The 22382-nt window shown below is 42.7% G+C and overlaps 1 protein-coding gene across 6 annotated transcripts in view; it reads right to left on the minus strand.

Moving 5' to 3' along the window:
- The window catches only part of COL18A1 (collagen type XVIII alpha 1 chain), a 253533-nt gene that overhangs the window by 80724 nt on the left and 150427 nt on the right, over positions 1 to 22382 (minus strand). For all 6 annotated transcript variants that reach the window (XM_053269343.1, XM_053269353.1, XM_053269325.1 and 3 more), the window contains one exon: positions 11998 to 12542. In XM_053269343.1, the coding sequence (XP_053125318.1) occupies positions 11998 to 12542 (545 nt within the window). The remainder of the gene's footprint in view (positions 1 to 11997; positions 12543 to 22382) is intronic.

Here is a 22382-nt window from a genome sequence, read left to right on the forward strand (position 1 = left end):
TCCATACACCACACCCAAAACTCTATCCCCTCAAGCATCCCTTCCCATACAGGCACAAGCTCCTGCTAGGTAGCTACAAACATTTTATGTGGTGAGATCTTGATCTGGGAGGTTGCCAAGTCCAAGCGTAGGATTTATGTATATTACCTCAATATAAACACATTAGACAGTGTACCATCTCATGCTCCTAGGATAGAGCGTAGAGAAGCTGGAGGCAGGCAGGGACAGGCCAAAGGCTGCAAGTAGCTGCATTGCCAAAAAGCAGAGGGAGCAGAAAATCCCCATCTGAAGGAGCTACTTATTCTTAGGAAAGGACAGGTAAAGACAGACTGGACTATTGGGGAACCATCTGCAGGTATTTCACTTCGATCACTCTAACATCCTAACTGCATCCCCACTGCTCATCTGTCCAATTTTTGTAATGAAAGCGGGGGGGGGGAGCATAAACACTGCTGGAAGAAAGAAGGGAAGTTGATTATTTGAGGCACAAAAGCCAGTTGCACCAAATTCTTGACGTCAAAATGTTTTGGAGGGAAAGGAGAAGTTTGGGTAATCCCTCCCACAATTTACTTTGTTGGTACACTGTTCACTGTCTACTTGCAGCTGCTTCCTTCCTTAATCTGCAGCTTTGGCACAATTTTAAAAACAAATTTAAAAACCCATGGTTTCTGAGGAATCACGTAGGCAACCTGATAAAGCCATATCATCATGCAGGCCACCAGATCTAACTATGTGACAATGTCAGGGGCGGAACCACCATTGGGCCAACGGGTTCAAAGAACCCAGGCCATGCCCAATCAGGGGCTGCGCCTCGCAGCCCTGACACACACCCTGTGTCTGATGTCAGACACGGGGGTGCTGGTTTAGCTCCCAAGCGGGAGCCGCGCAGCCCCCGTTTGGGAGTTAAATGGCCGCTGCATTCGCGGTACGGCCAGGAGTGGCTCTTTCCTGCCTTTAAGGCAGAGAAGAGCTGCTCCTGGCTGCACTGCAAATGCAGCGCGAGCCCAAATCTAACTCCAGAAGGGGCCACGTGGCCCCTTCAGGAGTTAAATGGCTGGTGCTGCATTCGCGGCGCAGGCAGGAGCTGTGAACGCAGCCCCAGCCCCAGACTAGCTCCTGAAGGGGCCACGCAGCCCCTTCAGGAGTTAAATGGCCAGCGCTGCGAACTTAGTGCTGGCCTAACACACACCCCCGAACAGAGCCATGGGGCTCCGTTCGGGAGCCAGACCACACCCCCACAGTCTGACATCAGGTGTGGAGGGTGGGGTGAGTGGAGCTGCCACCGCAGCCGCACACAGGTTGCTGGCAGTAAGGCTCTGCGCCTGGACAATGTCACAAAGCCAAATCAAAGTGAGGGCAGAAAAGGCATTATCCTTGCTCTGAAGAGGCTTTCTGATGATGCCACCAAGCCATAGTGAGGACAATGCTCACTTACTTCAATGTCCTTACTTCAAATGGATGAGGATTTTCATTCTGTTTCACAGTTCCCATGAAACACTGTCAAAATGGAAGCGGGTGAATCTCACAGGGGCAGAAGTTCTTTGTTAAATATACTCTGTGCATTTTCAGCATAGCCAAAGGCCAATTCCATTTTAAATGCATGCCTAGCCCTGAGTTTTCCGAATCTTCTTTTAAACATTTAAGCTTTGGAGCGTACGTGTTGGTATTTGTTCTTTACCAGGATTTACAGTTCCTTTCCATGCCAAATCCCTGGTCTTAAGAAACCATCAATGATCAATATTTAATTCACTTATGCCTTCCCTTCTTAAGAAGAAACATGCTGTGTGTTTATTAAGCTGTTTAACTGTAGCTTCCTCTAAACAATCCTCCATCCATTAGCCCTATCCGGATGCTACTATTTGTTTCTATTGCACAAGATAATCCACACTTCCTTAGCATTTATTTAGCCTTAACAACTACTGTATACATTTAAAGCACAACAAATTCTTTCCTAAAAGTCTAGAGAGAGGCCAAACCAAAACATATAATGTAATTGGCCAATTTAAGAAGAGGAGACTGAAAACATCATCTGTTTCAGAGATATCCCTCAGACCTTGCATCACCGGCCAGAAACTAGGGTTGAGTCTCTAAAGTGGCATTGGCATCTAACAGTCAGATGTAAGGAGCTGCAATACCCGCAGTCAGGTGTTTAGGAAGAAGATTATCACATGTCCCCTCATGTGAATACAACCTGTGTAAAAACTCACTCAGTATCCAGCACCTGCACAAACTGTTGTGCTTTGCATCTGCCACGCCAGAAACACAACTCAGTATTCTGGGCGCTTATGTTACTTCTGACATGGCTGCCACCAATATTCCCTCTAAGCCGTGCATGTGTCCACTCAGTTATTTTTAGATCCCGCTCAGGTTGAATCAGGAAGGCCCCACTCTGAATGCACGTGCACACAGACTGCCTTGATACGGCAGCCCAGAACAAAACTCATTCTGCACATAGATGAAAAATATTAGAGAGAACACTGGCTGCAACACAATGAGAACTGAAAAGTATACCCCACAATTCCCTGTGTTGGTATAGAGCATGGGTTCTCAACCTTGCATCCCCAGATGTTGTTGGACATCAACTCCTATAATCTCAAATCAAAGGCCATTGGGGCTGGGGATTATGAGAGCTGAAGTCCAATAACATCTGGAGACCCAAGGTTGAGAATCCCTGGTAAAGAGGACTCTGGTTCACACCCTCCAGTTGTGTGGGATACTAGGTATGGCCTAAACCAGAGAGAGATTTGCACGTCACTGGCATCCAGCACAAACTTAGACCCCCATGCATCATCACAGAATTAGTACTGCAGCAACACTGAAGGCAATGGAGGTAGATATATAGGCTAAAATACTTAAAGATGAGGATGCCAACCATTCCTGCACCAAGAAACAAGCAATGCAAAGGCCAAAGTATCTCTTCTTTGGCCTTTGTAATGTAGCATTGTAGCACTTCAAATGTGGAGTGCTTAGATTTGGCTGAACATATCTTATATTGTACCCTTGATGGCAATGTCTGTGTTTGTGTGGGGGGATTTGTTGTGCTTATACAGATCCTGGGTGGATAAGGAGAATCATAGTCTTTTGCCTGAATCATATTATTTCTTTCCAAAGGAACTGGGACTTCATTCACTCACCTGTCCACAAAGGAAAAGATCCCTGCTAACTGGGCAAAGAGGCACCTTTTACCGTGGAGATTCTCTTTATTGAGCAGGGGGAGATTAACTGGCCCTATCCACCCCCAGCACAGTACTTCCAGTGACTGTTGCTGGTGTGTGTCTTAAGTTTCTTTTTAGAATGTGAGCCCTTTGGGGACAGGGAGCCATCTTATTTGTTTGTTATTTCTCTTTGTAAACCGCCCTGAGCCATTTTTGGAAGGGCGGTATAGAAATCAAATTATTATTATTTCTTGTTTACACAGACAGGTGTTATTGACTGGTTTGTTTTATCCAGACATCGAGTCCTTCCCAAGGACCTGGGATGGCTGAATTTTATTGTCAATTGTTATAGATATTGTCACAGAATATAGGCTGTTCCCAGTAAAGCTGCTTTTTGTAATTGGCTGAGGGTGGTTTCTGTGGCCCCTATGGTGTTGAGGTGCTCTTTAAGGTCTTTTGGAACTGCACCCAGGGCGCCAATTACCACTGGGATTATTTGGGTCTTTTTCTGCCACAGCCTTTCAATTTCAATTTGTAGATCTTTGTATTTGGTAATTTTTTCTATTTCTTTTTCTTCTATTCTGCTATCCCCTGGTATTGCTATGTCGATTATTTTGACTTGTTTTTCTTTCTTCTCAACTACAGTTATATCTGGTGTATTGTGTGGCAGATGTTTGTCTGTTTGTAGTCGGAAGTCCCATAATATTTTTGCATCTTCATTTTCTACCACTTTTTCAATTTTATGGTCCCATCAATTCTTGGCTACAGGTAGCTTGTATTTTTTGCAGATGTTCCAGTGTATCATCCCTGCTACCTTGTCATGCCTTTGTTTGTAGTCAGTCTGTGCGATCTTTTTACAACAGCTGATGAGGTGGTCCACGGTTTCATCTGCTTCTTTACAAAGGCGGCACTTGCTGTTTGTGGTGGATTTTTTGACTTTGGCTCTTATTGCATTTGTTCTTAGTGCCTGTTCTTGTGCAGCCAGTATTAAACCCTCTGTTTCTTTCTTCAAGTTGCCATTCTTAAGCCATTGCAAGGTCTGGGTGATGTCTGATTTTCCACTTATATTGTGCAAATATTGACCATGCAGGGGCTTATTTCTCCATTTTTCTGCTCGGTTCTTGACTTGTTCTTTCTTGTAGGCCTGCTTTCTTTCATTGGTGTTGAATAGTTTTGCATTATTGACCATTTTAAGTACATCTTCTTCACTGTCCTTGATATATTCTTCAAGGCCTCTTTTCTCCTCCTCTACTGTTTGATGGACTTGCAGCATTCCTCTTCCACCTGAGCTACGAGGGAGGTATAGCCTATCGACATCACTGCGGGGGTGCAGAGCATGATTGATGGTCATGATTTTCCTGGTCTTACGATCTAGAGTCTCTAGCTCTGCCTGGGTCCAGTCTATTATTCCTGCAGTGTATCTGATAACAGGTATAGCCCAGGTGTTTATGGCTTGTATGGTGTTCCCGCCATTGAGTTTGGACTTGAGGATTTTTCTAACTCTCCTGATGTATTCACTTCCCATTTTTCTTTTCACTTCAGTGTGTGCAATGTTATCAGCCTGGAGAATGCCCAAGTATTTGTAAGATTCTTTCTCTTCCAGGTTCTTGATCTTGCTTCCATTGGGCAGTTCTATTCCTTCTGTTTTTCTTATTTTCCCTCTGTTCATTATTAATGCAGAACACTTGTCTAGTCCAAACTCCATTGCTATATCGCTACTGAATATACGGACAGTGTTTAGCAGTGATTCGATTTCTGACTGGGACTTTCCATACAACTTCAGATCGTCCATGTACAGCAGATGGTTGATTTGACTTGATGTTTTAGATGTTTGGTATCCGAGGCCTGTTTTGTTTAGTATTTGTGAAAGTGGGGTCATGGTGATTACAAAAAACAGAGGGGATAGTGAGTCCCCTTCTAATGCTAACCTGTCCAAGTGTCTCACCATTGATTCTTAACTGTGTACTCCACATGCTCATTGCTTTTTTTATAAATATCTGAATGTTTTTGCTGACACCAGTTGTTTCTAAACATTTTAGTATCCATGTGTGAGGCAATGAATCGAAGGCTTTCTTGTAGTCAATCCATGCAACACTTAGATTGGTTTTTCTTCTCTTGCAATTTTCTAAAATCATTTTGTCAATCAGCAGATCATCAGGAGGGGTCCATCTTTGGGTGCCACCAGTCCATCTGGTGACAACCTGGGATAGGGCTTTCCCTGCTGTCGCCACTAGGTTGTAGAATGCACTCCCCCTGCATATAAGAAGATTGTCTTCACTGGAGGCCTTCAGGAGAGCCATAAAGACCCATCTTTTTAGCCTGATTTTTAATTATATTTAGTTTTAATGTTACCTATTTTTAATTGTAATTTTAATCTTTTAATTGTTTTTTATTTGATTGATTTTACTTTAAAAAAAAAGTTAACTGCAGTATGTAAGATAGATAGATAGAGAGAGAGATAGAGAGAGAGAGAGAAAGATAACTTGTTGCTTTTCAACAAACATTCCCAAAGTGGTTTACATAGAGAAATAAAAAATAAATAAAGATGGATCCCTGTCCTCAAAAGGGCCCACAACTTAAAAAGAAGCATAAGACAGAAACCAGCAACAGCCCCTGGAAGGATGCTGTGCTGAGGTTGGATAAGGCCAGTTAGTTGCTCTCCCCCGCTCAATAAAGAAAATCACCACTTTTTAAAAGGTGCCTCTTTGCTTCCTGGAACCAGGGGCGTATCTAGGGTGGGGCAGGCAGGGCACGTGTCCCGGGTGCCACTTTAAGGGCGTGCCATTTTGTAAAATTATTATTTTTTTTTAAAGGCTGCTGAAAACAAAATGGCCACCACTCATGCTCAAATGGCCTCGGTGAGGCCCTAGGCCATGCCAGGCCTTGCAGAGGCCTTTTGAGCATGCATGGTGGCAATTTTGTTTTCAGCGGCCATTTTTTAAAAAATATTATTTTTAAAAATGGCCACCGCACATGCTCAAATTGTCCCTGTGAGGCCCTAGAGGCCAGCGGGTGGAGGGAAAACCTTTGCAGACACCCCATGCCCCCACAGCCTTTAGAAAGCCCCCTGAAGGGGCTACAGGTAAAAGGTTTTTTTTAAAAAAAAATAGTATGATATAAGACACTGTACACATATTCAGATTGGCACTATGTACAGCAAATCAGGGCTTGTGAATACTGAGCTGAAGCTTATGAGTTAGGATTGTATTCATTTGCTCTTATGATAAGTGAGTTAAATGTGATGTCTTAATAATATGGCTATTGATGGTGAGTTTGTCTTTGAATCAGTGTGAAATCCTTAGTATTAAGGCCCACTGGGAGTTTCTTGCTCTCTTTCTCTCATTTTAACTGTCTTTCTGAAATACTAGAATATATTCCAAGCAGTGACACAGTTTACTCTGCATATCCTTTAATTATTTACAGAGTATCTGGGAAAAGTCCAATTCTCCATTTAATTTTAAAACTTAAGTAATAGTGATGCTACAATGCATAGTAGAGAATTAGACAAGCATTTCTGTTTAGTTTTCCAAGTACACCTCCACATAGTATTTGGGTATTTCATGAGCCCTAGCATACTGAAATTTGTAGTTTTCCAGCATTTTTTGGTCTGGCTACGTCCACTGCTGAATAGTTTTTGAAATTTTAAAAGATTGATGAGCTTGACTTGTATTTTTGAGCTGATATTATGGTAAAGTTATCTGAAAGATGAGTGTCAGATGTTTGGACAGGGGGTGCAATTTCAGTGTTTGCCCTAGGCGCTATTTCCCCTAGATACGCCTCTGTCTGGAACAGTATAAAGAGCAGGGCTTCAGTTAGCAGGGGTTCCTGGAACAGTATAAAGAGCTGTTTTCTAACAGGACTGATTTGCAGATGGTGCATAATAAGTTTCCTCCACATTTTTCTTTTAATCAAAGTAAGAGCTTTTCCATCTCTGGTTGTTTTTAAAAAGACACTTAAGACACACACATTTTCTCAGGCTTCTAGTTATAAATAATTTAAAAATAACACAAGATACAGTGTTATTGCTCCTGTTATTGCTCCATTTTGGTCCAAAATTCATAAGATCATTAACATTACTTTGCAGCAATCGTTATCTGTTAAGGATGTTCATATCCTTTTGGGGTACATCCCCAATATATGGAATTTATCATCACATCAAGAATTATGAATTCTGCATGCATGGGAAACTGCTAAAAGGATTGTTATACTATTCGAGGAGGAGGAGGAGGAGGAGGATTATTTATTGTTATAGTTATTATTGGAAGAAAAATTTTACTCCTTAAGTGCAAGTCTGGATAACTGATGTGTGCTCCTTGTTAGCATTTGAACCAGGATTTTTTCAACAGAATGGTAAAGTAGAGGAATTTTCAGTGAATTGTTCATACTTTGAAGAAATGTGTCTTCAGCAGAAGGTGGGGTGTGTGGTGTTTGTGGGGAATATTAAGTTCATAATTTGTTAATGATCAAGGGATTTTTAATGGGGTTTTTTCTTCTCCCACCTTCCAATTTCTTTTTTCTTATCCTTGACTATATTACATTATCATTAATACTGTAATCTTTTTTTTCCAAGTCAAGAAGTAGTATTTTAAAAAAAGAAAAAGACAAGAATTGTTTTTTAATCGCATCTTGTGAAACAAGGCCACTGCACGGCGCTTCCCAGACTAGAGCCTACAAAGGGGTCAGGACGTATCTGGGAAGTGTGCTTCCACACTTCCTGCATCGTGACACCACATTCCCTATGCAGAGAGCAGGGTGCCGTTTTCATTTCCAGTGCCTTGTTTCTAATTTAATTGCTGCGATATAGAGCAAAGATGTTGTACATCCGGCGTGAAAAACTTACTGGTTTGGGGGGTTGTTAGTTGCTGCGAGACTGCTCCCCCTGCTGTTTACGTTCTGAATGTGACTTGCCCGGACGGAGGCATTTTGCTGCTGTTCCAGCAGCTAGTCTGGAAAGCGCCCAGGTGCAACTAAAAACCCCCTAAGCAATCCTAAATCATACATTCTGAAAACTATGGATTTACACCAAATCCATAGTTTCGCAAGCAACCCTTTCAAGACAGATGCATCAAGGGAAAAACATTACAAGTCATCTTTTAGAACCCACATTCAAAGAGCAATGTGCACTTGAAGACGTCAAGTCAGTATTTGGATTTTCCATCCTGGCCCAGTTGCAGGGCACTGATCGGATGACTAATCATCTTCTTGACCTAAAGTCAAAACCTGTGAAATGCTTCTCCATCTGAAGACTGATTTAACATTTGCAAGCAAGATTCCTGGAACAGTATAAAAGAGTTGTGCTCTAACATGACTGATTTGCAGATGGTGCAAAATAAGTTTCCTCTGCATGTTTCTTTTGGTCAAAATAAGGGCTTTTCCGTCCCTGATTGCTTTTAAAAAGACCCTTAGGACACACACATGTTTTCTCAGGCTTCTAATTAAAAATAATTTTAAACTGTTTGTTTTCATTCCGTGAAACGGTTTTAATTGGTTTTATTATGTTAAATTGTTGTAATTATTTTTAGTCTGTTTTATATTTGTTGTATTTTAGATTATGTACACTGCCTAGAGAAGGAGTGTCAAACTCAATTGGGTGATGGGCTGGATTTGATTCCGATGCACCTCCTGAGGGTCACACATAGTCTCACACCTCCTGCTGTCACCTCGTGTCCGCCTCACACCACCTTCTGTCTTCCTCCTTCTCCTCCTCCTCCCTCACTTACTTCCTCCCTCCTTTGCTGAATGGACTGCTTTTACAGCAGAATATTCTCAGGAAAAAAAATAATAATGTTTGGTAGTTTTGTGGAGAAATTCTGAGTATCATACTTCATGATGACCTACAGATACCAAATTTTGCATACATAATCCTGCCACTGAAATTAGCTGAATGCACTACTTTTTACACCAGAATGTGCTCAGAGGGAAATTTTGTATTTTTAGAATAAATTCTGAATATAACCATCATATTTTCACTGTTAAAATAGATTTTTAACCCTCAATACTCAGATCAATCATTTCATGCCCCAAGAAAAGCAGAACCCCTCTTCCCCCTTCCCTTGCCTTCCACTTATTTCTTCCTCCTCCTCCCCTTTCTCTCCCTCCTCCCTTCCTCTCCCATAAAAAAGCCCATCTCTGACATGTCTTGTTTCCTCCTCTTCCTCCCTCTATCTCCTCTCTTCGGTGCTTTGCAAAGCCCTCCATGAAGTGGGGGGAGGGGAATGAGGATGGCGATTGAGGAAGGGAACAACTCACGCTTCCCTCCAGGGGTGGGGGAGAGGAAGAGAGAGAGAGGACGAGGTGAAGAAGGAAGCTGGACAGCAAGCACATCACAGACCTGCCGCCCCTTCAGTGCCTGGCAGAGCAGGGGCAAAAAGCAGCAGTAGCTGGGCTGCTGACTTCATGTGGGCAGGTGAAGTCATCTCAGGAGGCCTGATCCAGTAGAAGGGCCTGCAGTCTGACTCCCTGGGCATAGAGGTACATATATCAGGTGGTATATAAATATAATAGATAGATAGATAGATAGACAGACAGATAGACATGTACATACAAACGATTTTTGAGCTTTTAATCGAGCCAGAGTTAACACATTTTCAAAACCATGCTTGCCAGTACTAGCAACTTTCTTCTTGTTTTCAGTTTTACATGCAGGTGCACAATTCACACGCAGGGCAATACCCCTTTTAGCTACTGCGGCTACACTAACGCCCCACCATGCCTCACCATCCTTTGTAATACAAGTTCAGTCACCTCCTAGTAGCGCTGAACATTTCCTCCTGCTTGTATGCCTCTGGCGGCAGCAGACTAAAGAAATTATCTGTTGTATGCATCCCAAATAAATATGCACATCTGTTTCTAAACGAGCAAGGAAAACTTCCCTCAAGGAGTACCGCACTGAGAGAGAACAAAACCAGCTTTTATCTTAAAATCAGTACTTAGCACGAGAGTGGGTAGACGGACCCCATGCCTTGACTGCAGGCATCAGCTCCAGAGAATTCTTGCCTCCCACCACCCTACCCCAAAAGAAGAATGTGGCAATGGATGTGAACTCAGTGGGGAGGCCCAGCATAAATCACTGGGGTCACTAGACTGACAAATTAAGCCAGTGTCTGGAAATGAACTTGCTGATGAAAAATGTTAATTATTTCCACTTCATTTTCACTCTGGATGCTACAGTGGAAAGACTATTTAGATTCATTTTTAGAAGAGTCTCACAAAGTTAAAAAATGATCCCTTTCCACAAAAAGAGCCCTCAATGAGGAAAATGTACTGCTGTCACTCAGAAGTATGGGCTGCAATCTCTTTCTCTCTCTCTCTCCCTCTCCCCTCCTCCCCCCTGGCACACACACAAACAACTTCCCACAGGGACAATTTTTTAAAAAACAAAAAAACTTCAAAATATCTTCAGTGTATGTGCACATATACTGCACATACTTAATACATGCATGCATCAGATTAAAATGCAAAAAATAGTCAATATCCCAACTCCCTCACCACCACCACACCCACACACACATTCTGCAGTTGGAACATCCAGGAATACCGCAGCATTGCTGAGCTACTCCCTCCCCAGCAGAGACTGTCATCTGCCCCTGGTGGCGCAGTGGTAAAACTGCCGCCCTGTAACCAGAAGGTTACAAGATCGATCCTGACCAGGGGCTCAAGGTTGACTCAGCCTTCCATCCTTTCGAGGTCGGTAAAATGAGTACCCAGAATGTTGGGGGCAATATGCTAAAATCATTGTAAACCGCTTAGAGAGCTCCAGCTATAAAGTGGTATATAAATGTAAGTGCTATTGCTATTGCTGCCCTGGTTGCATCTGAATGAGAGACTTGATGTGTGAGCACTGCAAGATATTCCCCTCAGGGGATGAAGCCGCTCTGGGAAGAGCAGAAGGTTTCAAGTTCCTTCCCTGGCTTCTCTAAGATAGGACAAGATTTTTTAGGAGAGGAGAGCTGGTTTTGTGGTAGCAAGCATGACTTGTCCCCATAGCTAAGCAGGGTCTGCCCTGGTTGTATATGAATGGGAGACTTGATGTGTGAGCACTGCAAGATATTCCCCTCAGGGGATGAAGCCGCTCTGGGAAGAGCATCTAGGTTCCAAGTCCCCTCTCTGGCTTCTTCAAGATAGGCCTGAGAGAGATTCCTGCCTGCAACCTTGGAGAAGCCGCTGCCAGTCTGTGAAGACAATACTGAGCTAGATAGACCAATGGTCTGACTCAGTATATGGCAGTTTCCTATGTTCTTATGAAATCTTACTACCAATTCTCAGCTTCACACTACATGCACACCTCTATAAATGTCGATGAGATGACCACTATATTACTGCTGAACATGACATGAATCTAAGGAAACACAAACACAAGAACTGTACTTAATCAGGTGATGTTTTCTATGTTCTAGCTCAAATGAATCAGAAAATAAGTGGTTATTCATCTCAGACTAACTGATGCTCATGTAAAAAATAGAGAGTGGCCCTAGCAGAGACCTTCGGCAGAATTGTAGTACATAATCCATGAGTCACATAAAGAGACAACTCACTATTCCTGTATCTCTAAATTCTCAGTTCCTTGTGGGACCACCTTTCTCAGCAGTGAAAAATGTATATAGCGATGGAAAAATGGAGGAGGCGGCAGCCTGAAGAGACACTAGTGGAAACCCTGGGTAGAACAAGCCTGAATCAACTTCCTTTTTTTCTTTTCTTGGCTTGCTAACACATCCCTGTTTTTCTGACTCACACATGGCTCTGGCAATATACTTCCAACTCCTTTTTCAGTCCACTGCAAAAGCACATGAATTTATAACCATCATTTCACTGAAAATAATCCCTTAGTGTCAGCCACGCTCACCTGGTATTTATCAGGATCAGCCCCTCCAGCCTGGGCCACAAAAAGCCCCGAGCCATCTTCCAGATCCATCTCATCAGGTGAGCGCTCAAAACGGACCCGTTCATACTCCTCACAGTCCATATAGAGAACCACTTCTTCATCCTCCACACTGATGGCAAAGCGAGTCCACTGATTGACCAGGGAAGGCACTGTGAATGTGGCAGCAGCATAGGAATTCTGAGAGCCAGGCTCTGTGTAGTAAAAGATGATTTGTTGCTTCCCATCTTTCACCTCTGAAAGCTTCACACCAACGTAGATGATTGACTGGGAGGCATCCGTAATGGCAAAAAGCACCCCTGCCTTGTCTGATGTAGGCTGCACATAGAATAGGAGTGAGAAGTCTCTGTAAAAAGGGCTAGGGAGGTGGTAGCGGGCCACTTGCCCAGTGTTGGCATCCAGTCCAAACACATAGCCAGGGCTTCTGTCTGGGCCATATACTTTGGTTATCTGGTCCGGTGGGGGATCCCCAATCAACTCTAAGAGACCAACTTCTGTGCTGAAATTTTCTGTTAAGAAAAGAACACAGGCGTTTCAGAAACAAAGCAAAACAGGTATGCACCACAAAGAATACACACATGTAGAAGAGCTTTCCAAGAATTACAAAGTGAGAAGTGATGTTGCCCAAAAGTAAAGTAAAGTTGTGCTGTAGAGTCGGTGTTGACTTCTGGCAACCACAGAGCCCTGTGGCTTTCTTTGGTCGAATACAGGAAGGGTTCACCATTGCCATCTCCCGCAAAGTATGAGATGCCTTTCAGCATCTTTCTATATCACTGCTGCCCAATATAGGTGTTTCCCATAGTCTGTGAAACATACCATCAAACCAGCATGCTCTTGCTCCCTAGGCAAGTTACTTCCCTGGTGCACCGTTAGGTGGCTTGATTGCCCAAACCCATGCCTAAAATCAGGAAATGACTAGGGTCCTGTATATAGCACTGAGAACTACATACTTTGCTCATCTAGATCCTCACCCTCTATGGAAACTACCAGAAAATGAAACACCAATACCGGCTACTCTTCCAAATAAATCTGTATTTATCATATGTGCTACTGGATTGCCATGCTGCCTGAAAATGAACAGTGACATAAAGGGGATTCCCGATATTTGTTCACTCTGAGTACGTGAAAGTGTCCAAGAGACAAGAGAACTTTGCTGAGGAAACAAATGTCATCACATAACAACGCTAGAGCTAGAAAGTGAATTTTGCTATCCTTGATAGTCCTGAGGTCTGCTACCCTCCTGCGACCTAAGGAAGGTACCGTCTTCCAGCAGAGCAGAGCAAAGTGCAAACACAGGACACAAGTTTCCTTTCCTTGATAGTAAGACAATGGTGTGGTGAATAACCTTTAAGTCAAAAGGATCTGTGGCAGATTCTTCAATAGCACTTACATTTAGCACTTACATTTATATACGGCTCTATAGCTGGAAGCTCTCTAAGCGGTTTACAATGATTTAGCATATTGCCCCCAGCATTCTGGGTACTCATTTTACCGACCTCGGAAGGATGGAAGGCTGAGTCAACCTTGAGCCCTTGGTCAGGATCGAACTTGCAACCTTCTGGTTACAGGGCGGCAGTTTTACCACTGCGCCACCAGGGGCAATGTAGAGTGTCTGGGGATAACTTACAGCTTTACATCAAAATTCATCTCTCCAGTCTTCCTTGAGCTGAAAAGCAAGGATGACAAAAAGAGACCAAAGCATGGAGGAGAAGAAATGGGTTTTTCTCTTTTGCGCTCTGGTCTCTCCATCTCCATCCTTCCCATTCCATGTGGGGAAGGCAAGATGTGTGAAGCAGGGTCTGGCTTTCATAGGAGTCGACTTGGGGCAGGAAGTGAAGCTTGGTCTTTCACCTCTGGCAGTCTGCCAATAAATTAGTTGCCAACAGGAGCTTATGGCATTTATTTAACAAGGCACAAGGGAACTACTGGAACACGCCAGATGACCAGTTTTACAGTCATGAAAACCAACTGTTGGACATTTTCCCTATCACTTCTCTCACAACTAAGTTCTTCCATCTGTTGTTGAGGTGGGAAAGACTGTGTTCTCAGAGCAGACTGACTAAGAGTACGGTACCTACATTTCAATGGCAAAATAACAGAACTGCAACATTTTATTGACTAAAAACATCCAAATGGCTAAAAGGGTGCTCCCAATTAATCAGGCAGTAGATTTTAATTTTTTCATATATGTACTTAAAGGAACTGCAGATGGCAATGAAGACGCACAGAAGATGAAAGTGCGGGGATGGCTCTTGCAAGACGATCCTGCTCTAACAGATGTGTGCTTCATCTTAAAAGAAAATATTCAGAATTTGCTTTTCCTTGCATTGCATGCAAATATAAGCTGATTTAATCAAATTAATTAATCAGCTAAACTTGTATGGTTAATCAGTTAACATATCTTTGATGACAGCTTACAAAATACACACACACAGTTTTGACAATTGTGAACAGCACACATAAATGACTGGGTTTCTCTGCCATGAAACTCAAAGAAGTGAAGTGTGTCTACTTCTGTGGTTACTGCAGGGAACCCTGTCTATTTAAAAGGTGTGTCATTCTCTTGTCCAAGGCTGCTTCAGAAAAAAGCAAATCTAAAAGAAGACAGCCTACTGTTCTTCCCAGGCTGGCTTGCTAATGATGTGCAGTGAGACGGCCACTTCCGGCAGCAGACTAACCAGGAAGGCCACTCTTGAAACCAAAATAGCTACCCTGGGTCTTTCCCCTTTGACCTTGTTTAGTACGGGTTAGGACCAGGCGAAAGCCACTATCAAGCAGCACATTATAGACATTGATCGCCAAACCGATCTCAGCAGAGTCCTGAACGTTCATATCAGTGATGGGCTTAGATATTCTGCCTCTCCAGCAGCATCCCCCACCCAAATGGAGGTTCCAAAGCACAGAAGGGCATTCACTCTGGCTCACTGTCATGGCCTCCCTTCAGCAGTGCTAGAAAAAGGCCATTATAGAAGGACTCCATTTGCAGAGTGACTATGCCCTTGTGACTCAGGGCAGATCGAAACTACCAAGCATGAGCAGCAACAGCACTAGCAGTGTCAGCATACACCACTGAGGAAGGTACGAGGGTGGGGGGAATGAATACCCATGTCGCGAGAGAGTGGTGTGCTCTGCATGCAGCTGAAGGAGGAAGAGCAGTGCAGCCACAGACTGTCCGGTAGGCCTGTAGCCAGGTGGGGTTATTTTTAATCTGACACACAGAAACCTTTTTTAAAAAAACAAAAAACAAATAAGTACCAGGCTGCAAGCTGTCCGCCCCACCTACCTTTTTGGGTGCCCCCTCCTGATCTTTTAGGCTGGCTATGGGTCTGCCACCAGCAATGGGAGGAGAAGAATAGGGTGGGGGGAGGGACTGGCAAGGGGTGCACTCTGCATACTGCTCATGTGGCTTTGGGAAATGCAGGTCTGGGAGAACGTTTGCACACCAGCATGATGTGGTGCTTAGAGTGTTGGGCTTGGACTGGGGAGACTTGTGTTGACATCCCCACTTAGCCATATAAATCTCACTGGTTGGGTCATGATTTATCAGCCTAGCCTATCTCACAGGGTTATTATGAGGATAAGGGGTGGTGGTGATGTTCACTGCCCTGAGCTCCATAGAGGAAAGGCAGGATAAAAATATAGATAAAGAAATAAAACATATTATTTTGCCCTGAGTAATACTGCCCGCACTTCTTCCTAGTATTTCCATACAGAAAAAGACCAGAAATGAAGGGGAGGGGGACAACATCCCAGGGAGGACAAATCTCCCACAATTTCCTTATTGCCCTAGCTGTTCAGCACTTTATTTTGAGAAATGCAGCAAAAGGAACCATCCAAAATTCTCTCAGACTGCACCCCGTTCCACAAGGATAGCACTTTACTGATTTTCATGGCTTGCATGAAACACACCATAATATCAGCATCTGTTGCTTTCTGGCAGTGACTGGACAGCAGGGACTAATTTACATCAGCAATTCATTCAGTGCTATTTCAGTTTGTATTCTTTGGATGGGAAAAATTCTTCTTGAACCACCAGTGGAAATCCCTGTAGCAAGTCTTGTGGGGCTCTGCAGAAGGGTCGGGTTGGAACACTCTCCCTCAGAATGTGAACTCAGCAGGGTCTGTTCCCTTTTCCACCAAAAAAAAAGCTGTCATGCTTATTAATGCCATTTCTGTCCATTCATTAAAATAGGATGGGGGGAGGATTTACACAGATATTGTCAATGCAGGAGGATTATGGTTAGAACCAGTATAATTTGCTTAAAGCCGGGAAAAATTATATAAAAAATTATGAAAGAAGAAATCAGTAGATAGATAAAGATTGACCAGTGAAGGCAGGGCAATGGGTAACAAAGTCAGCATTTCGGAAATACAGACTTGCCCAAAGAGGAGAAAATAATCCTCTGCTCAATAAAATCTTACTTCTACAAGCCACAAATAGATTTAGATCACACTTATAATTACCCGGTCACCTACTTGCCTCAGACAAGTAAAAATTGACTCCGGGCATCCAAGCAGAGAATTTTCTTTCAGGCTCGATATAGTAAAAACGACTTTTATAACTATGTGTGGGTATGTAGGCTAGTAAAAAAAATGTAGATTGTAACTTCTGTGAACTTATCCGCAAGGGTGATTTAAATAATATATTTAGCATCTGTTTAGTCCCCTGCCATCATGGGCTGGAAAAGACTCAGGAAACCGGGTTTTTGGACTGCAGTTAAAAGTGTCTGCACTCTTCCTAAAGCTTTGAGAAAGTGGGTCTTGGAGTGTTCTGCAATGTCATTCCCTGAACAGCAGGAATGCTCAGCTTCCAGAACAGAACACAGATCTGAACCACCAATCTACATTTCACAGGCCACCAATCCAGTGCAACAGAAAGAAGATTCCTGATCCACACTGTTCAATTCATGCAATCAAATTTCTGACGCTTCCAAAAGGGCTTTAAAATGCTGTGTTGTGTTCTAAGGCTCCAGTTCAAATATGTTTTGGCACACATGCACTCACTGCCTCCACCGTTAGGGCTCACTCATCTACTAAGGGTCAAAGCATAAATTGAGTTCCCTTGGGGATGTCAAAACTGCCTCCATATATCCAACGACCCTGTCCTGTCTGTACATTTCAGAAGTTCTAACAGCTTGGAGGTCAGCAATCACGTTTTGTCTCCATCATGCCCTTGCTTCATGTACCTAGCAGATGATGGGGGTGGGGCAGAGGACATACATGAAAACTCATAATCTGATGGTCAGGTCCACATAGGGAAGTTATTTTCAGTGGTGTTCCTGTGACAACAGTAACCATGATGCATGGCTGGAGTCTCAGTTTAAAGAATTTGAAATAACTTGGCATGGAACAAGAGGAAGAGAGGTTTCCTTGTATTCTTTTCTCCTTTGGGGATGACAGGAATTGTCATCTACATGGTGACTATGAGCCCCTGGTGGCGCAGTGGTAAAACTGCTGCCCTGTAACCAGAAGGTTACAAGTTCGATCCTGACCAGGGGCTCAAGGTTGATTCAGCCTTCCATCCTTCCGAGGTCGGTAAAATGAGTACCCAGAATGTTGGGGGCAATATGCTAAATCATTGTAAACCGCTTAGAGAGCTCCGGCTATAGAGCGGTATATAAATGTAAGTGGTATTGCTATTGCTGACTGATCAGGGCTCAACATCTGCTATATTAATAAAACTAGAAGTTGACTAAAGCATATGAAACTTTGTTATGCATCTGGTGTTGCATATTGCAACACTGCAAATGATATTTTTCCCCAATACCACACATGTAATATTCTTTTTTGTGAATTGTATATGCTAAAATAAAAACAGTTGTGTTTGCAACACAATATAAATAAATCCACATACATGTAACATTCACTCACATGAAAAAGGCTTAGGGCCTTTTGACACAATACAGAAGAGAGAGTTTGCACTTTTGAACAGAAGATTTGTGTTTGCAAACTCACTGAGCATATGTGAACTTTGCAAGCTGCAGTTTTACAGGAATTTGCAGACATCCATTCCTCTTCACTCACTGTGCTACAAACCCCTCTTTTCTGAATCACACAAGGCAACTCTCAAATAAATCAGTCTGAGATCCAAACACACCACCACCCTCCTCAGCTTATAGCCATTCTTCTTGAGCTCAAGGAAACTTCTTCCTACTGAAGCACACAGCTGTGAGAGAGAAGCCTTTAGCAAGCCCAGCAGATTTTGGCTGGGAGGAGCAGGAGTTTGAAACTCTGAAATCCAGAGTTTTGGTCTTAATAGTGACCTTACATCACCTTTGTGTAAGTTTATTTACAAAATGAGGTTAGAGCTCATGCTTTTATAGCAGGGGAAAATTGCGCTGCTCAAGAAAGAACGAAGCCCAGCAAGTGTATGAGAATATGAATTACAGTACAATGAGCCAAAAGAGGGACATGACTCATATCTTTCACTTTCCCACCCACAACCTCATTCCCATATACATAACAGTCAGTCATCCTGAACTGAACGCAGTTCGTGGCTGCATTTTCACTAAGTAGTGCAACACCTGGCAACCTAAACAAGTGACAACATCAACATTTCACAAGATCTGAGAAAATACGTTGCCATGGCAAGGGGACTTACAAACATTGTGTGTCCACATGCAACTGAGATGGCATACTACCCTAGATACAGCAGGAAATGGCTTATCCCACTAGAGGGAAATAACTGTGAATACCAAACATTCAAATTCTGCTGCAGAATACAGTATTTTAAGCTGGATCGATGAACTTCTTGTGCGGCCAATTGTGGCTTTCAGGATTTTTAAAAAACTGATCACCCTGCCACCCCAAATATTCAATTACTTTACATTCTAATAGGTGGAAAGAGAGAAAATTAAGTGATAGTGCAAACATTACTTTTAGGGTCACTTACACTTACATGGAAGTCATTTTCGTGACAGCCTCACTGGTGTTTGCTTATTTATTTACTTCACTTATTTATTTTTGTATGTTTTTATAATGCCCCAAACTAATGTCTCTGGCCAATTTACAATAAAAATAGTACAAATTAAAACATTAAAACAATTTACAGTTTAACACAATGTTAAAACTGTTAAAAACGATTAAAAACTGTAGATCCAATTAAAAGCCTAGGTGAACAAATGTGTCTTAACTGCCTTTTTAAAAGTTGTCAGAGATGAGGAGGCTCTTGTTTCCACAGGGAGCACATTCCAAAGCCTCAGGGCAGCAACGGAGAAGGCCTGGAGAAACCTGTGTTTATAACAGAGGTGGGCAAACTTGACCGTCCAGCTGTTGTTGAATTACAACTCCCTTTCCCACAGCCAACTCACCTTAAGTGGTGCAGCGGGGAAATGCTTGACTAACAAGCAGAAGGTTGCCGGTTCAAATCCCCGCTGGTACTATACTGGGCAGCAGCAATATAGGAAGATGCTGAAAGGCATCATCTCATACTGCGCGGGAGGAGGCAATGGTAAACTCCTCCTGTATTCTACCAAAGAAAACCACAGGGCTCTGTGGGCGCCAGGAGTCAGAATCGAATTGATGGCACACTTTACCTTTACCTTCCCCAGGCACACTAAACTGTGGCTGGAGCCTAGGGGTGATGGGAGTTGTAGTTCAACAACAGCTAAAGGGCCAAGTTTGTCCATCCCTGGCTTATAGTAATATAAAGAGTGTAAGGTACACATATGCAAACACAAGGAAGCACGTAATGGATGTGCATTGGGAAGCTACAACTGGCTTTGGCCCTCCAGTATATGTCCAATGAGGTAGTGCCTCCCTTGGTGTGTCTACCACCACAGACAACAGTGTAGCTACAGCTTGTACAACTGTCACATACAGTGCAATGCTGCTGTTAAACCATTTTCAAATGTTATTATGTGTATAGAATGAATACATGCATTCATTATATAAATGAATACAGGCAGCAAGCTCCCACCTGATCTGTGCATATTCATTAGGACACCCATCCATGCAGATCAGGATCGGGAGTGGAATGTGTATGCTGAACATCCCCACTCCATCCCAGCACATTAATTCTACCTGCATAGTAACATCTGGAAAGGGCTTTATTTTCATAAGAAGCCTTGTGATTACACCGAGCTCATACCCACCCCATTCTTATAAGCCCTTTCCAGTATTGTAAATCCCCTTCCTCCACTCCATGGGAAAGTCTCCTAGATTGACATTCCATGCCTCCCTTCTTAACTGTATATTTTTAAGCATTTAATGTAAATGGAAATAATTATACGGAAAGTACATCTAGTTTTTGCAAGACAGGCTGGAATTTTTCTTATCCAGATCCAACTCTGATTCTCTCACCAGCCCCAATAGAACATCTGGCTATGTGCACACACTGATCCTCACACTAAATTCTTATTTTTATTTTTTATTTTTGGCATTGTTATACAACTCCTCTCAATCACTCACAGTGGGTGAGATTTTTCCCCTAACACATCAGCTCTTCGTACTAGAGCCAACTGATGCAAATAAGCTTCTTCTCTATAAGAATTGTTGTAACTCAAAAGGTTATTTTAAAAATCTTATCCTTCAATTACATGTTTTATCTAAAACAAACGTAAAAGCATACATACAGCAAAAACAGGCACAATTTGAGAGTAAAGACCGTATGGGGCAGAGTGAAATGGCAGAAAAACCAAATACATCTGAACAGCAAACAGATAAAGAGGTTTATTGTAGTTGTAGTTCAGCAACATCTGGAGGATTCCAGGTTGGAAACCAATGCCTTACTTCCTAGCATTGCAACAGCTGCCATAGCAGCAAGCATAGCCAGAAGCTCAAGTAGAGCAACTTCAGCCACCACAGCTTGTAATGCATATTGCAGAGCAGTGAGTGAAGCACAAGTTAGTCTCAAGACCACACACGCACACACCCCACTGCCACTGTCCATTTCTTGCCACAACACTATCTCACAAACAAAACAAATCACTTCTTAAGGAAGGAAGGCACCCAAATTCTGTCTTTGTCAGTCTGATCCAGCAAAACCAGATAGTTATGGCAACAATAGTGCAGCTTATTATACTTGGTGCTGAAAGCCCCAAAATCAAACCTTCCTTGATTCCCTACTACTCTCTTGCTGTATCCTCTTCAAGAGAGGCACACTATAAGGGCTCTCTCTGCCTCCCAGTCCCTTTGAATACATTTTGAAATTCCCTCCTTTTGCGTTCCCCCTCCCAGCCAGCCAATGGGGGCACAGTTGCCCATGACACTTGATTTCTATGATAAGCCAAGCAAGAATCAACAAGCTAATTGGAAGCCAGTGCCAAAAAACCAATCAGCAAGGGAAAAACAGGACTCCAAAATGGCGCCTGAAACTGTGAAATGTTTCGATTGAAACAGGGTTGTTTTGTTCCAGGCTCAAAACAGGCTCTTTATTGAAGGGTGTTTATTTGAAGGGTGTTCTGTTTCGAGCTCGAAACACTAGAAATGGCCTGTTACAACGCTGAAATGTTCTGCACATCCCTAGCTGTAACTGTGCTAAAATGATGATGCAAAGGGGAATGTAGGAACTAGATAAGCAACCCTAGTTCATGGAAATTTTAAATCCAGTATCAGTATAAAACTGATAGAAGATCCTGGGAAGTGAAGGTTTTTCCAAGTACTTTGATGCAAATACAGAAGTGTTTGGGGTTTCCCACACTTTTAAAGCATTCATGGTTGAGGGAAAGTAAGATTACTTGCACAGAGAGATAACTTTAATCAAATCCAAAGGCTTGCAGGGGAAAATCATCAATTAGCAGCTACAATGATACCACTTTCACCAGTGTGAGAGAGATTTCTAGAGAAACTTGAGGTCAAAAAAGGCCATTGCGTTTTGAGGACCCTCTCCATATTCTGTGAGAAAATGCAACATTAAAAGAGTTCTATTTGCACAGCATAACAGAAAACCACCAAGGTGGGGTTGTCACAGACCAAAAAGCATGTTCTCTAGCAATGCCATCTGCAAGAGAAACACTCTGCTATCTCTGAGAGAAACATTAACCACAGTACCCAAACTCATTGACTTGTGAGTAAATAAGCTGACCCAGTCTTACATGTACTTTGCATTATAGTGTACCCACAAGCTGTAGAATCTCCATATCAAAAAAAATCCAGCAAACCTAATGTGTACTTGCCCAGTAAAAGCAGACACATGGTGGGTGTTTATAAAATGTTGTCAGAGACAGGGAAAACAGAAAGCATTCTTTTCCACTGAATTATTAAAAGAGTAAAAATTATACCATTTCTCCTTTACAAAACCAAACCCAAATTCTTTCAAGTCCATAAAATGTTGCCATCTGGCCTCTGCAGATGTTATGTTTGGATCCATAGGATGCTTGAAACCATACAGAAGAGCAACTCTGAGATAA

The sequence above is a fragment of the Hemicordylus capensis genome, chromosome 1 (genome assembly GCF_027244095.1).
Source record: "Hemicordylus capensis ecotype Gifberg chromosome 1, rHemCap1.1.pri, whole genome shotgun sequence".
In the NCBI taxonomy this organism is placed as follows: Eukaryota; Metazoa; Chordata; class Lepidosauria; order Squamata; family Cordylidae; genus Hemicordylus; species Hemicordylus capensis.